At 42.9% G+C, this 17720-nt stretch overlaps 1 protein-coding gene across 1 annotated transcript in view; it reads left to right on the forward strand.

Annotated features, from left to right (window-relative positions):
* Positions 1-936: 936 nt before the first annotated feature.
* phactr3b (phosphatase and actin regulator 3b) overlaps positions 937-17720 on the forward strand; it is a 58820-nt gene continuing 42036 nt past the window's right edge. Inside the window, exon 1 of the mRNA XM_084349879.1 lies at positions 937-1189. Coding sequence (XP_084206005.1) covers positions 1081-1189 — 109 coding nt within the window. The 5' untranslated portion in view covers positions 937-1080. The remainder of the gene's footprint in view (positions 1190-17720) is intronic.

Genomic DNA, 17720 nt, shown 5'->3' on the forward strand with positions numbered 1-17720 from the left:
ATTAATATTGTGAGGTAAAATATAAACCTAATGTAAATAAATGTAAATATTCCAATTCTGAGTTTGACTGTATTCTCCAAAACTACATGGTGCCACACTAACACTCATTACGGACAGTTTAAAAACAAATTATTGAAATCAATACAGCAGAACCAGACATCATCCTTTTATCATTCCACTTATTCCTCTTCCTTTTCAAAATCTCTCTCAGCTACATCACCCCCAAAGCAACCTAGCCACTGAGTGATATAGGCCTATCACTGAAACCAATTTATCAGATTACATGCATCTTCCTCTGGAGCTACAAAAGGCTTGATACAACCTTTTTCACATTTGCTTCAGTACCCCCAAAGACTTGTGAACGCATCTTAGTGTTGGTGGAGTTACCCTTTAGAAAGTCCTCACGTTTTAAGATGCGAATCCAACGCTGCCTTCAAGGGCTGTAGGACATATCGCATTCAAGAGGTGGCCTCACATGTGAGCCATTACAGCGCGAAATTGCGAGCCTTGCGTAAAGATGAGTTGTACAGTTCAGTAACTAGCGCACTGTGTATATACTGAAGATGTAGGCTTAAGTCATAGTTGGGTCCAGCTTTCTGTGGACAGAGATAGAGACATTTTGGTCTTTGATTCAGGCTCTTGCTCCTGACAAATCAATACAGTGCTGTGGCTCATATTCTAGAGATGTCAGCCCATGTTTATCACCATGGCAGCATAACTGTAACTGCAACTGGCCCAATACATTTGTGACAGCTTTTGAACATTCATTCAAAAATAGGTTCGTGTCACACAGACATTCAGGATCTGAAGCTCCTTCGCAAAACCAGTGAAATATGTTGCTTTTAAAACCAAAAGAAGTCGCATTTAAATGTTTGAAGTAGGAGTTTACGAGCCGCACCTGAAGGAGGCATGATGCTGCGCGCGTAATGGATTTCCCCAGCACTGCTGCTTATCGGGGACCAGGAGCTGCAGCTGCAGCAGTCCGACCACATTAAACCTGCTCCACCACTTGATGCCGGTGACCTTGGCAGACGGTGGTGGTTACGCCTTTCACTCTTGCATTTTGATTTTCTTTCCACCATGGCATCCTCGGACGGGCTGGACGAGGATTGCGTGTTGCAGCGGGGGAGATCTCAGAGTGACCCGAGCAGCATCACCGAGGTCCGCTTGGGTGAAGCGCACAGAGCAGGTAATGAGAGGAGAGGGGGCCCTGAGACGCATGTTGGACATCTGTCATCCGCTCATCATTAGTGTGTGCCTTTGGCAGGTGGTCGTACAGGACGCACATCACGGTGTTGGGGCTCGCCTGCAGCCGATCACACCCGCGGTGATCCCAGAGAATTTGTATGCAACAGACGTAGGTTGTGTTGTAAACGTGCGTCATTTACTATCCCCTACATGGACTCACTGCTTTGCTGTGTTGCAGGCCTTATATGTGGAATTGCTGTGGTAATAATGATGAAAGGAGTCATCATGCCACACATGAGACCAACTGGTGTCAAACCAGTTAGGTTTAGTTCAGCTGTATGTTCATTAGGCCTGTATGTTAATGATAGCAGGCATTGCATCTCTGATTTGAATCCTTTGCAGGCCAGTATGCTTACTGGTAGTGGTACATCACCTCCTGCCACCCACTCATTGTCCAGTTTACCTCTCCATATCATCAAGCTGTGATTGACATCCCCAATCAAACATGAATGTTGATGATAAATGAGAGAGATGCCGTTAGAGCGATGAAAATCAGCAAACCTGAACGTCCTCTATGTATTTTTCCATGATCCGTTTTCTTGTATCTGTGAAATAGGTGTATTTGCAGCACGGGGAGACAGAATGTCCAACTTGCCATCACACATGGACTGCAGTATGTCGAGTCGAAGCTGATGAGAGTGCTGGTTGTGTATTTGGCTGTTTCCATGGTGATCCAAATGGCAGAAGGCAGCACTTGGCTCTCCAACTGTGAGCCGACATGGTGTTTGTCTGCTCCACTCACTGGTCGTTTTTTTTTTTTTCCAGTACGCTCGGTGATGTACAGCAGCCAGCCATTCAAAGTGAAATGTCACTTAGACTGTGAATCGTGTTTATTTGTGAGATTGGATTCACGTTTCCACCGGGCAGGCATTCAGCGTTGCTCAACAGCTACCGGGCAGCAGCCGTAAGATATACTGTTTTGACAGGTATTGAATGCTGGATTGATGTGGAGTCAGGATAAATCACTCATTTTAACTTGCAGGTCCTTGATGTTGCTGCTTGCCATCCGTCATCGCCCACGCACTGTAGATTCAACTGGTTTCATGGCAGATTGGTAGCAGAAGAAGTGATGAGTTGATACTGTACAGCTGTTGTATGTGTACAAATGAGGGGCTCAGTTACTGATTCTGATGTGTGCGGGGGTTGCAGTACAATATCTGAGACAAGAGTCTTGGTTTCATATTATAGCACGCATACTGCACTGCTCTCTCATTTCCACTCGTGTGTGATGTTACAGTCTGTTTGAACATTTCGCAGGGCCAGCTATCTTTAGATACGAGGGCCACGGCAGCACCGCAGGAAGGATCTTCAAGTTGTCTTGCCAACGGTGGATATTGTTGTGCTCTTGCCCTCGGATTCGAATCCAGTGCTTGTCACGTTGTCGTGGTTGTTATGGTTACGTAACAGCGTTGGTGTATGTGCAACTCCGAGACAACACTGGCAGGGATTGTCCTGTGATATACCCGCTCATTACCTTTTTTTCAAACTTCACATCAAATTCGCCCCGAGCGACCCAAAGCGCCTTCGCAGATTTCATCCAAAGCTGACGTTTCCTGTGCAGCGTCAGGCAGACAGGGGCTCGGGCAATGCAGCAGTGAAAAACCCGCCTGCCCTCCCCCACCCCTCCACCCCCCCTCTGCTCGGAGCTAACCCTTTCGTAGCCCTGGCACCCCTACTGCGGCTTTGATCCTGGCACTTGGAGAACCGTCTCCATTAAGAGGGAGAAAAGCGGGAGTGACAGATCTCTGATGGTGGCATTATCATGGCACCCAGCTGGGCAATGTCACAGTGAATCAGCAGCACAATAGTCTGGACTCGATACACGACTTCTTCTTCCATCGTGATGCTTCGATAATGATGTTGGAGGAAAATTAGTCTTTTCTCTGAGGCCTGGCCTACAACCAACACAGTAAATTGTCATTTGTGCTGAGAACTGAGCCCTCACTTGATGCTTTCAGATCAGTTTCTCATGCTGCTCAATTTGATGCCATATAAGGCACACAGTGCACCGAGGACTCTGATTTAACTTGAATACATGCTTTGCAGAACTTATCACCTGACAGGCTGGTTGACAAGGCTTTGCTCCACCAGCTAGAGAATGAGGAGAGAACAAAACAGTGTGCTGTCGATTAAAATCTCTTGACTTCTGCAGTTCATTTCATTTGGAGCTGGTGATAAGCAGCCACCTTGTTCAGCACATACAGGTTACATCACTAGCTCCAGAGTTACAGATGATGCAGAACGGTAAGCGCAGCCAAAACATTGTAGCCCAAAGGTGGAACTCATGCTGCATTTTAGATTTTGGCATATGCAGGAGCCGTAGAACCGGATATTCGTTACTTTCTTCAGGAGAAAGACGACGCTGGTGCAATGTGACACTACAACGTGCCTGCAAACAGAACTTGGCAGAATGACTCAGATTCTTCCAAATTTTACAGTCTGCTGGCAGTGAAGACAAGTGTGATTTAGATAAGTGAAGCCAAATGGGTGTATCCATGTTTGTTTTTTCATCATTTTTCAACTACAGTATAATACCCATACAAGATATACCTAATTAATGGATTTGAATTGAATTTAAAGCTGCACCAATCAATAATTTTAGATTAACAATGAATGAAATGACTATTTTTAGCGTGAAAGGAGTTGCTCACTTCCTAGTGATGAACTGACAGAAAATAATCACCCAACTCTGCAGTTCCCCTCAGCTCTATGGAGTGTTTTAGCGTCTTTAAGCAAATGTTTTTGGTTTTATGACTCATCACTTCACCATTTTAATCCCGTCTCACCACTCCCTTTAGAATTGTTTCCAACCACGGCAAGCAGCTGACAGAAAAAGTTAGTGGCTAGCTTGCAAGCATAGCGGAGCATTAGGAGCTAACGAGCCAGATACTTTCTCAGCAGTTGGTTGAGGGATTAAATTAGAGTGGATATTGGACTTAAATTTTCCAGACAGATGGAAACATCCAAGACTCCAAGTGAATGGTAAAGTTGATATGTATCTGCTGTAAGTAAGCAATGGGCTGGTTTATTTCAATGGGTTACTATAACATTGTATTTGCCAAGTAAATTGCTAATATCTGCGAATGCCAGTTAGTAAAATGTCATCTGAATCCAAGAAGTGAAAAAGTGCTGCAGCCAAAATACAAGATTAAAATATAATTCAAAACTAAAGACCATCTTGCGATGGGGTCACACCAGCCTGTCGATATGTTCATGTTCCACCCATGACTACTCAGTAGTCATTACTAGATCATTACATTAGTACTCAGTACTCAGGGGTAAGACCACATTCATCTTTGAATTCGGCCTCCCAGCTACAAAAGATGTCTCCAGGACCACAGACTGCACACCTTTAAAATTTCTTGACTGCAATCCTGCGCGGCTGTGACGCATTTGCCTTGAGAAAATCTGTCATCACACACACACACACACACACCTTGCAAAGTACTCAAAATTGCTTCTGTGGTAGTTCCTGCTACAGTAGGTGTCTTGAGGACCACATTTTACCATGATGACACGCACAGACTCAAGGTTAAAACATAACTAGCTGATGCTGGCACAGCTGGAACACATACCACTCTGTAGTGCTAAAGTGGTGAATAAGGCCAAGTCTCATTGGTCTGACCAGTGCTGCATGGTTCGCATCATTGGTCTGCCGTGCTTGAGTTTCTGCCCAGAGGCAGGCAGAAGCAGAACTGAGACGTGATCTGATTAGCTGAAGAAGGCATGAGGGAAGGCCTATTATCCTTCCAGGAGGGGAGTGTAAACATGGTCGAGCGTGTTACCGCGGCATGCAGCTGGTGAGTTGGTGGTATCTCAGCAGGACTTTCCTCAGGTTGGCGCTGTTAAAAAAAGCAGGTCATGAGGTCTCAGTCCGGTCAATAACTCCATACAGAATGTCCAGGGCTTGGTCAGTTGTGAGTTGTTCACCTCTTTAAAGACAACTGATGTAAACTTTTTGCGAGATAACAGGGGTGGCATCTAAAGGTGCTCAAGGTTAGGTTGAAATGAAGCAGACACCTCCACCCTTGGTCTTACCCAAATCTGTTGTCAGGTTATGCGGTGAATGGATACTCTCTGGAACAATGGCTGAGAAGAAAATCGAAAATTCAAGCCGATCTCCATGAAAACCACAATTTTACAGTTCTTAGTGTCACATTCAAAAGCCATCCAGCTCCTGAGTTCATCCAGCATATCATCCAGTGACTGGACATTTGCTGGAGGAATATTCGGTTGAGGAGGCCGGTTTGCACGTCTCCTCAGCCCGACCAGAACCCTGGACTGTGACCCTCGTTTCATTCTTCGCTTCAGGAAATCTGAGCCATGAATATTCCCTGTTTATTGATCCTGGTAAGAAAGTGTTGTCAGTCAATATTCTGATGTGCAGTTGTGTGCCTCTGCAGTGAAATGGTGAAGCTGGCTGACACCCTGATGATATTGAAGTGTTGTAACCTCAGTTCAGGCCATAGCTTGAACACAGCATCAACCATGGGCATCTTTTTTGATGCACATTAATAGACATGATGGAGGTGCCTAGAGGTGTGGACATTTCTCGATTATAAGATGCATCGCGATGCAGATGTGGAAGATTCTGCATCGATGCAGAGACAGAGTATGATCGAGAGTCTGCCGCTTATGTTGATTGATGATTGTCCGGCCTCAGCTGGACAATTAAGTTACGTCACGGCGTTGCTCCCATGCTTTGAATTGTGGGCATATTTTTTTAAACGAACATCTTGGGGCACATGTCGGATTTATGACCTTGCTGGGAAGCACAAACTGGACGAGACCCACGCTGAGCTGACTTCTGCCTCAACAATTACTAAACACATTAGCCATTTTTACCTGAAGCTAACGTCTGCAGCCATAAATAATAACTGTTACAGCAAGCCCAGCTAATCAGCCAAGATTTGAGGAGGCGCTGTCAACTTTGCCGTCCAACTCTGACAGAGGTGTGTGCAGCAGAGTCAATAGATGCCTCATCTTAAAGCTGCCATGTGAAAACAATATTATTGTAGATTACAACAAACGTGTAAGGCACTGCAGATGGATAAATGTTGTGTTTTTGTAATGTTTATGGATTTGAAAAGATGCTGTAGCACTGCTGTAGTCTGATTACTGGAAGGACTTTCTGAATAAAAGGGGAATTTAAATGATGAAAAAGAAGCCATGTTCAGTGATATAGATCATTGAGGATGCCATACACTGAGATGCATCGAGGTGCATCGAGAATCGTTTTGCAATCGATCCGCTGACAGCTGAATCGTAATCGAATCGTGAGGCCTGTGAAGATTCACACCTCTAGAGGTGCCCTGTCAATCCCTGGTGCTGCTTCGAGCCTGCAGGAGTCTCTTCTCTCGCTCCCCTCATCTCCCTTTTTAGGCTGCTGCTGTTGTACTAATCTGACATGCTGCTCTAACATGAAAGGCTTTCTCCCTGGACTCCTCCGCTGTCCTCCAACCACTGCCCCCCTCACCAACATCACCACCACCAGCGCCACCCCACCCGCACCTCTCAGCTACAGATAGGCCCTGGTTTAGTCCTCACATTCAGACAGAAGAGGCAGAGGGGGCCTGATGAGGAGATTAGGATTCCTTTTATTTGAATCAGGGTGCCTCATGTTTTATTAATCAGGAAGCCTATACATGAGCCAGTTTGTCTCATTCCATATTCAGAGCTGTGATTGAACAGAGAGAATAGCCAACCTGGCACCTGGCAGCTCACTCCCACAGGCATGTTCAGCTCAGCATGTGCTAAATGAGTCGTTTCACAGCAACTGCAGTTGGAGATGAGATGGGATGAAAGGTGTGCGTTGTTGCTTATAGAGAGATGTCATTTTGGTGCGATTGTGTACAGTTGTTTCAAAGGAGATGTCAGCTGTAAAGAATTGCCATGTCACAAAGCTCCATGGCATAGACTGGGAGCTCACTGAAAATGTCTGCCAGTGTCCTCTACAGCCTAATTTTTGTTACTTATACCAAAAATTGATAATGAGGGGTGACAAAAATAGAAAGGGCTAAAGCTGCACACGATGACCAGTCATGATGCATTTGGTGAAACATTTCCGAACCCGAATCCGAAAGAGTTTAACTAATACACCGCCAACTTACACATAGTGAGCTATAAACTATTTTTGAGGCACACAGAGACCAACTCATTTAATAGCATGCAGGACAGCATGTATGGCATTGCATTGCCTTTCTCCACTGGAAGGGCACCCTAGAGGGCACTTCAGTGCATTTTCTCCATTTTAAGGCCACCCATTTGCTAATTAGCCTAAAACACACATCAGCATCCGAGGCTGATGGGCTGTCATTAGTTTTGCTGGTATTTGACCCTGAACCACTAATTAAAAATTTGACCTGATGGTCAGATGACAAATGAAGAGAAGTGATTACAAGTCATCCTCTGTACCAAATGCCATGATAATCCATCCAGTAGTTGTCGAGACATTTCAGTGAAAGCCAAACATGTGAATGTCATGATGGTAAAGTCAGAGGATCACAAGTCAATAGACGTCATCTTTAGAAGAACTGAATTGAAAGGGACCTATGATGCGTTCCCTTGTTTTATGTCATTAATATAATGTTACAATATCGGATTTTCATATTAAACATGGACAAAGCTTTGTTTTGTTTTTTGCTTTACAACTGCTCTGAATAGGTTACACCCCGCCTTTCCGAAACCCCGCTGTTCCGAAAATAGACTTCCATTCATCGTAATGGCGTGGTTTCCCATTTTTTCTAAAGACCCCGCTATTCCGAAAAGGCTATTGTGGAACCCCTGACCCTAACCCCTAACCCTAACCCTATTGGGAAGTAATTGGAAGTTGAAAGTCGGATTCGGAACAGCGGTCTGTCGGAGTGGGGTGTGTCGGGATGGAGGGGTTTCGGAATGTCAGGCTGTTCCCCTCTGAATACTAGGTTTCCAACGTTTTTTCTACAGGGATGCTCCCATCCACCCGCTTAGTCTGTCTTTTTGCATTAGAGGTGATTCACACAGGACACCAGGGCTGTAATTTGGATCATATTTTGTGGAGAAGATATTTTCTGGTCTTCCTTCTGATGTCCTGCATCTGCTCTGTCTGAACTCTCTGTGATTTAGTTTTCTGATGGACAGAGAGCTTTACTTGTTGCAAAAGTAACCACTAACTGCTGAAGCCGGTGTTAGTTAGTTACCTCAGTTAGCCGTGCAGTTAGCGGTCCTATTAGTTGACTTTCCCCGCCGGGTCCCCCAACCCCGGGCCTGAGAACCTCATCAAAGTGGTAGTCGGAAAACCCCTGTGCTAAAGGTGTAAACATTTCGAGAAGAACAAGAAAAAGAGCAATTTCCGAGCAGAGTCAGTGATAGAACCTTTAGCTGCACAGCTAATCGAGGCAACTAGCTGCACGGCTTAGTGCGCTAGCAAGCTCCATGAATTACAGAATTGCTTCTCCTTAAAATATGATCCAGTTTTACCGAAATCAGTGAATAAAGGTATAAAGTTGTGTTTAAAGCGGTCATATGCCATTGAGCATGCAAGCTCATGCAAGCTAATCTTGTGCAGTCCAAGAATAACAAGCTGGATATGAGAATAATAGGGCTCCTCAAAGGTCTGTAGAAAATGTCATTGCATTGCGATATTTCAGTCCAGACCGAAGTGGTGAACCAACATGTGAGGCAGTGTGCAGCTTCAGCATATTTCACTAAAATCAGTAATATTATATTAGAATCTGACAAATGAGGTCTGCAGTTGGACCCTCTTGAATACACCGAGCAGAGATGAAAATAGAGAGTTTTGAAAGGCATGTTTAACAGCTGCGCAGTAGGAGAGGTCCAAAAATGCTGCTAAGTGGGGTCAAGAGCAGTTGAAAGTGAATCAGTGGGTGAAACTGCCACAAGAGGGCTCTACTTGGCAGATGGATAGATGTAGCATAAATGAGGTAAGCTGTCACTGTCACAAGGAGTCCAGCACTGCAGTCACCTGACCTCTCACAAAGAATAGGGACAAATGGTTTGTCCAAGGTCGTGCTGCATATAGAGAGGGACTGGACACACACTTACTCAGGATTACTCAGCGGTATACTGCAAGGTTTAAGATGAGTTGGAATTAGGCTTAAGTGAGCTGTGCTTTAAATGAAGATTCACTTCATGCCAAATCAACCCTCAGGCTGTGAGAAGGGATGAACATTGTGCAGGCAGCATTAGAAGAAGCTTTGAAATCTTTTGAAATTCAATCAGGGGTGGTTGAAACAGAAAACTCCACGTAGAAAACCAAACTTTCCTTCACTCGATGGCCCTCTGTGGGTATTTTTAGAGCTGATGCATCTCAGAGTTTTTTTGGATCTCATGTCTATTTCAAAAGCGCAACATCTGAAAGCAGTGAAGGATTTAGCATGGACAGCATGGTTATGGTTAATGTGGAGCACTGCAGGAGTGAGTGACTCTAATGTAGGACTAAAATGAAAATGTGACTTTGCTGAGACGGTAATAGGTTGTTCCAACAGTGAGTTTTACCCTTGAGTCTTTGGTGCAGCATTGATTCTTTTTTATTAGCTGGCCGAGACACAGCGGTACAGCGGCTAATTCAAAAGCACCTAATTTTTTTTTTGTGCCAACTCATCTCTCATGCCATTATGCACGATGCAGAGACGTCCCTGGGTCCCACTGACTACAGAGCCCCGGGGAGCAGCACCGCAGCAGGACAAAACATGACATCACCCTCCACCAATGCAATGAAAGGACAAACGCCGCCACATGGAGGACTCTCATATGGTAGATACAGGGCAGCAGCAAGAACTCTAGAGTCCAAAGTCTCCCAACAGGACCCCACTGACTGAGAGATTTTTCAACTCTGCACTGCACTGACTTTGCTCATCAAAGTGTTTTTTAGTTTTGGTTGAGCACTCCTGCTTATGTGAAATGGCTGTGGGAGCTGTGTGAAGTCTGCTTAATTTCCTCAAGTGATGTCACTTGACTCGGCATCAGGTGGGGCTGATGACCACAAGTTTGAAAAAGGACTAAAAAATGTGGGAGTGTGGACTTAAAAACATATTGAGTGGGCCACAAAACCAGGAGGCAAACCCTGAAGCTAAAAAACTTTTTTGGCATATGTGCAGGGCGAGCGGTTCTCATTGGGCGCCATCTTTGAGCTCACTATCTAATTCTATTTAAGATCTATGGTTTTGAAAAGGAAAAAAGTTAAGTTGTCCTTCGGTGGAGAAAAGTGTACATTCTGTGTCTAGGACAGGGTGTGGACTATTGCTTAGTGCTGACATAGACCTTAAACTAGGGATGCAAATCACCAGTTTCATATTGATATGATATTGTATGGACAACAATACGATATCTGCCCATATCACAAAATCTGCTATGATATGATTTCAATTTTGACTCAATTCAGGGGCCTGCAATCGATATGAGATGACATCATCTGCCCATTTAACACAATCAGTCACAGAGAAAGCTGCCACCCCTTTTTCTGCTTTTGGCCATGAAGAAACAGCGACATATAATTATAACCAGCACATAAATCCCAAAGTGCAGTCAAGTTTACTTTAAACTGTCTCCGCTAACATAAAACATGGCTTAACGACAACAACTTTTTAAAGTATAAAATACAGCTAAATAATAACGGTCAAGGAGACATATGTTTTTTGCTCGTCACCATTATTGTTGGTGTTCGATCATTAATCATTAAATCGACGTATCAATTTGGATCGATGGATCGTTACAACCCGACCTTAAACCTGCATACATTGTGATCACTTTGAGGCAGCAGAAACAAACTTTAAGTTACAGTTACTCACAATACTCAATGTTTGGTTTTCTGGGACTTTAAAGAAAGAAGCATTGACAAACAGAAAGAAAAGAAGAATTTTGAGTTTGGAATGGAAATCCTGAGTAACAGGAGATTTTTGGCTACCAGGCAGGTGACAAAGTGTCCTCAAAATGAGTTGCTATCATAAATTCTCAGTGATTTGACAGTCATGCTGCATGAATCAGGAACAAATCGTCTGATATCACAGGATGCAATTAACATCAAAGGAATAACACAACACGTAACAATATGCAAATTCTGTTCTTAGGCGGTTTTCTCTTTCAGAGAACAGAGAAAAAAATGAATCTAGATAGATAGTCTTTGTCTCCATGTACAGACGTGATTGAACTGCAGCACAGACGGAAATGATGTACAGTACCCCATCCCCCGCTAAACACACACATATACACACACATACTGTCTCCCCTCCCCCTACAACTAAATATGGGATCTGTAAACAACAAGGATGCCACACATACAGTAAGACTTAAATTTTGCTGCTCTGGTGTGTTCAAGTTCTCAGAAATACAGGACATTTTTTTTAAAAAGAGAGAGGTGATGAAGCCATGGCCAGAAAGATAAATGGCTTGTGTTTACTGCTCTGCATGTTATCAACAGCCAACTTAGTGTTTTCTCTCCCAAATGCTATAATATGCCTTACTTTAAGAAAGACAGAGGTTTACGATGTGTTAAGCAGAGGCACAGATCTACCCAGCGACCGGGCCAGTCATGTTGGGGGGAGCTACTCGACTTAAGCTGTCAGCCATTTACACATAATGTATCTTTTATGAATGTTTCATGTGCTGACCTAATTCCTTTCAGAGCCGAGTAAAAGCAATATGCTGCACATGAGAGCACACCAGAGCATCCAGCTGATCCTTTTGACATCCTCATCCCACAACAAGGGGATAGGAAGGGCCGACAAATGAAAACAGAGCTGTGATATGACCACTTGGATGCCCAGGGAGGGCGAGAAAAAAAGGCTCGAGACCACCGTTTGTTTTTACAAAATCTACACTGCATCCCACAGAGATAAGGAGTAGAAACAGTCGAGTGAGAGCTCCATCACAAAAAGAGATGCTTTGCTCTCTGTGGCAGATGTAATTAAAGCAAACGCTTAAGCCCAGAGTAGACATGGAGAGACTGATCTCTTTGACTGACTTGAATCTGTCAGCAGTGTGAAAGAAGGAATAGGAGGAGGGGCGGGGGCAGCAGCTGCAAAAATCTGTCTGCTTAGACTGGTTGCTGGATTTGAAGCCCTTAAAAGCAAAAATGAAAGCTACCCATCAGCACTGAACTGATGTTCTGCTTTAACTCGAGCGAACCTCATGAATTTTGGAGGATTTGGAGGAATACATTGCTAGTTCCAGCTTCTCAAATGTGAGGAGTGACTGCCTTTCTCTGTTTTCTATGATTGTAAACTGAATATCTTTGGGTTTGTCGGACAAAGCAACCGGGGGATGTCACCTTGAGTTCTGGGAAATCGTCATTTTTCACTATGTCATTATCTGACATTACATAAACTAAAAGATAAATCGATTGATCCAAAATTCGTCTCCAAGTCCGACCTGAGAAACCTAGCCTTAGCCCAACCTTGAAACATCCCCTTCAGTGGAATCCCAGAGACTGTTTTGTTTGCAGCTCACACACTCTACGCAGTCGAGGCTGTGTCTTCCCTACAGCTACAGTCCTCTAACTGTCACTGTGACGCTGCATTGGCTTGCAGGCTGCTCAGGCGGTGGCTGTACCTGATGAATGATTCAGCAGATTTAAAGGGGCACAGTACTGGAGAGGAGCAGCAGCAGCAGCAGCAGCAGGGTTTTATGAACGTTAAATTTATGCCTTTTCAACGGGCAGCACTGTCAGAATGCAATGCCTGATGAGGAGTTAAATGTTAAACACGTCATGAAAACACAGTCAGTCTCCCACTGACCGCCTGTTGGGTAGCACCAAGCTTTACATGACATCTTGGGCTGTAGTCTGTGGATCCCAGCTTTAATCTTTCGAATATAACCACTGGGATGTAGAGCCTTGGGGCGCATGTTTCAAGAATTTGACATCTTGCCGTTAATACATATCTGTTGTCTGCGCTGAGTGTTTATTGATTGAACACAGCAGACATTAAAGGTATTCATACGTACTGTATTTGATGATGTAGTATTTGCTGTGTCTGACACATGGGTTTTTAAACAGAAGAAGAATGGTTGGTAGCTTGAACAGATGTAGCCAACGCCAATGATCAGCTACAGAAAAGAATACCGCCCTATGTTCATCACCATGCAAAGGGGGGTCTCACATTGTTTGTGTGGTCTTGTCACTTTCAGATTTTATTATATGCCATAAGGTTTGGAGGTGAATATAATATATAATTCTTACATAATGAGATGTAGACACCACCTTGATAAACAGTATATTATGGTTTATTTTGGATTATGTGACACTATTATCCAGGGATCTAAAGCTGCTCTCTGAGATTGTCTGCCTCAGACACATCCTCATCTACCTAATGGCCTAATGGGTAGATTGTGCAGGAGGAGTAGAGGACTCATCCATATGATGACCTTTTTAGCTTTGATATCTCTACTATATGTATTTGAATGTATCTGCGATATTAGCTTAAGAGTGGAAAGCAATATACGGGCAGGCGGGAAAGAGTGCAGCGCAGCCACACTGCAATGTCATCAACACGCCCACTCGCTCGCTGTTAATTCTTCGGACAATGACCGGTTCTGTTCACACACGGGCTTAGTCGATCGTTACAAGGACTTTGAAAAATGGAGTTGGCAGAGTAGAGTCTGTTTAATGTCTGCTCCAGATGATTCATACGTTTGCATTCACGCATACGGCTCCTCCTCCGGAGGTTCGGGGTAGCAGTGCATGTGTTAAAGAACCTTTCTCTCAGGACAGCTAGAACAAAATAAAAAGACAATCGAAGCAAACACATTATTCTAACTTAGAAAATGAATCTGACATCACAGACAACAAAGCATCAGGGATCCCAATGTGATGTCCAGGCAATAGGCAAACAAACATGGATGACAAGCAAGTAAGTGAATGCAGATTTAAACAGACAGTAACTTGGCCAAAACACAGTGAAACAGAAGAAATGCGTTGCAAGCAGGCAGAACTATACAGAACAACAATCAACCAAGGACATTTTTTGTCGTGGGTCATCTGATATTTGAAATTATCGATACTCATTATATGCAATTAGAGTGCTTTCTTGATTTTACATAAGCTGTATGGACATTTGCAGTATGTCCTCTTTCTTATATTTAATGCATATGACTGCAGTTTAAAGCAACAGTGCAGAACTACTGAGTTATAATGTGTCTAATGTTATGGACCATCTTTTGTCAATTCTGAACATTATGCCCGGCTATCAATAATATTCCTCTAAATTCAGTTACTCTGTGGTTGAACTGAGAAACACCAAGGCTCTCTCCGCCATCAGTCAGAATGTGTTGAGGTTGGCAATCGATTGTAAAGTGCTTTTGGTGGAAATTGTCCCACAAATGGACACTCGATAACTGCAGGTTTGAACTGTTTTACTGCTGATGGAGAGCACGTCTCTCCATTTTCTGTCGGCTCCTGTGTGACTGCTCAACAGTTCAGTGAATAAAGCTTGTGCAGCACGAGTGAATTGTCTAACTTCAGATTAATTTGCAGGATTCTGTCTTTGTTTACTAAATCATTTCAAATCATCCATACAAAAGCACATAAGGCTGCCATGTAGCTGTGTTGCTAAAGGAGGCGCCCTATACTGGATTATTTCTATAAACTGCATTAACTTTTTGCCATTTGTTTGAGTGTTATATTATTGCAAAAAAAAATTCCTTCATATCCACATTTCTTCCAGCTGCCATGATACCTTGTACGGAATTAGAATTAGAATAGAGAAATTATGCTCCAGATTTTTTTTTTGTCAAGATCCATGCATTATTCCCAGAGTGCAATGTTGAAGAAAGTGAGCAAAAAATCCTGGATCATACAGATGATAGAGATCTGCACCAAAAGTTAATGGGGTCTATTCTGGGCTGAGACCCATCCTCCATCTGAGTTTTATGAAAATCTGTTCAGTAGTTTTTGTGTAATCCTGCTGACAAACCAACCAACAAACGGACACAGGTGAAAACATAACCTCCTTGGTGGAGATAAAAAGCAGTTTATGGGTATTTTTACATCAGCTGAACTGACTCCATTGGCGTTAAAATTGGATTTCAAATGAGATGTAACTGTTAGTGATGGTCGCTTTGCAGCCACGTCGCCAGCAGTTTGTTGACACCTTTGTTGTTGTTGTTTTTTTCTCGTGTGTGGGTAGAAGATATTGTAGCTGTTCGTAAGTCCGGGTGTCTCTGATTGGTTATTATGACTAGGACGTTGGCATGACCACTTTTTCTCACTTGGCAGCTGGTAATTAAATGACACAGGTGTGACTAATAACATTAATGACTCAATTCCAGAGTTGTTAAGATTAGTGTCCCACTAATGCATGCCAGTGAGCCAATCAGGCTCTGACACAATCTGAGTGGGATGCAGCCACTGTTAATGATATTAATTACAGCTGTGAAAATGTTTCCTTTTAGTTAATGTCAATGCCAAACACTTGCCGGTTTGACTCGACCCACGGAGGCACTGCCTGCTTCTATTATGAACACTGCATTATTGCAGTCGCTTCAGATTTCTTCATCTTTGAACTGGCGAGCTTGAGGTCATCTGTCAGTGTTTTATTAACTGATCACAACTTGCGTGCGCACCCTTTTGGCCCTCACTCCATCCTCGGCCATATTAAATTGAGTCTTGTAAATACTGAATGAGATTCATGTCCGCTGAGTAGCCTACACCATTGTTTACATTCTTTGCTTACTGCTTGTTTGTCCCTGAGGAGAAATCCATCCATTGACTTTTAGCATCTCTGATGGAGCTCAGCCCGTCCTGCTGTTAATGTACGAGTGGCCTTCTCGTAAATCGATCTGAAACCACAAAGGCTTTGTTTACACACCAAGTGATGCTGTCTGAATTATTAATAATTAGTCCCCTGAGGCAATGGAGTGTATGCAGGTAGAGGAAAAATATTTTTCAAAATTAGTTTTAAAAAGTATTTTACCTTTTTTAGTGAAAAGCAAAAAATACACATTACATCTGATTAAAAAAAAGAAAAATGATTACGGTATTCCTGTATCACTGCTAGAGTATTCATGGTGTTTGTGCCTGGAGAGAGAGTTCACAGTGACCTGAGTGTGTGAGTTTATTTCTTCTTTTATCCCCTGTGGAATTTTCTGTGGTGTAATTTTCTGACCTTAAGTAGCAGCTTGACATTTTTATGTTAACTTGCCTTAATGTTTGTGGCCACGTCAGCAGAATGGCTTTATGGATGGTAATGTCAGTCTGTCAGTTGGTCAGTCCACCACTTTCGGCCAGACTGACAAATCTCAACAATTATCGGATGGATTGCCTCATGACTTTGGTGATCCTCTGACTTCTTCTTCTCTAGCCCCACCGTGAGGTTTAGTAAGCTTTTAGGTGAAAAGCTGGATAGATCGCCATGAAACCTGGTACACACATTCATATCCCCCTCAGGATGAATTGTACTAACTTAAGTGAAATTTGAATATGTCCAATACATGATCAAATACCTGCTGACGAGGATACCTTAAACGCACTACAAGGAGTCTCAATTTAAAGATGCCTTTATATGACCAACATAAGCAAACCATTAGTGAGAAACTGGCTATGTCTAGTTATTCTAAATGCCTGTCATTGGGTCTGATACCCTTTATCGTAACATCACTAGGGAATATTGATAACTATAGTTTTCTGAACAGAATTACTATGACAGAGCAACCAAATCTGTTAGCTGTAGGCTACATGTAGGCTAATCTAGATGTATTCATGGCACAAAAACAAAGGGTACTTTGTTTCACTACCATCAAATTACAGTTATTAAACTTACCCACAAATAGAAACATTACCTCATAGCTATGCATCCTGCAAACGACTTTGTTTACAAAAGAAAAATAGTATCAAACTACATTACATCTTTCCCTCAGTCTTTTCGGAAATAATGTACACGCTAAGCCAGATCATGATCTTAACCACATGAGGCAGTAGCCTAGTGCTCATACCACTTTTTACCACTCGGGCCGCCAGAATCAACAACAAATAAAAGTTTCTTGTAGCTGCTTTAAAGTCAGTTAAGAATTAAGGCCCTTTGGGAGGTATTATGTGAGTAAGTGCTTGAAGAGGAAATTAAAACTGCATGACGTCTGATATGGAATTCTCTCTCTAGTTTTTCTTCCTTTCACATATCTGACATGATTTATTTATTATCTAGTACCCAGTAGACTGTCCCATACTGTAAAGAATTCATTCACATAAGCTGAATAATATAGGGATATTTTTAAGGACGTTAACTTGCAAGTATATTCACATACAGTATATTGATAGTTTATATGGTAGCCAAAGCGAACGCAGTATAATACAACTGTCTGTGGAAACTGTTTTGGAGAAGTGTTTATTCAATTTGATGATCATATCGGAGGCTGTTGAGGTTTGTTCTGCTTTTAAGCTGAAATGATTATTTGATTAATTGATTTAGCAATCGGGAAAAAAAGCTACTATTCTGATCTTTGTCTTCACTTTTCAAGAAAGAATGCTCTTCTTTGTCTTATAT

The sequence above is a fragment of the Pagrus pagrus genome, assembly GCF_965226575.1.
Source record: "Pagrus pagrus genome assembly, chromosome: 3".
In the NCBI taxonomy this organism is placed as follows: Eukaryota; Metazoa; Chordata; class Actinopteri; order Spariformes; family Sparidae; genus Pagrus; species Pagrus pagrus.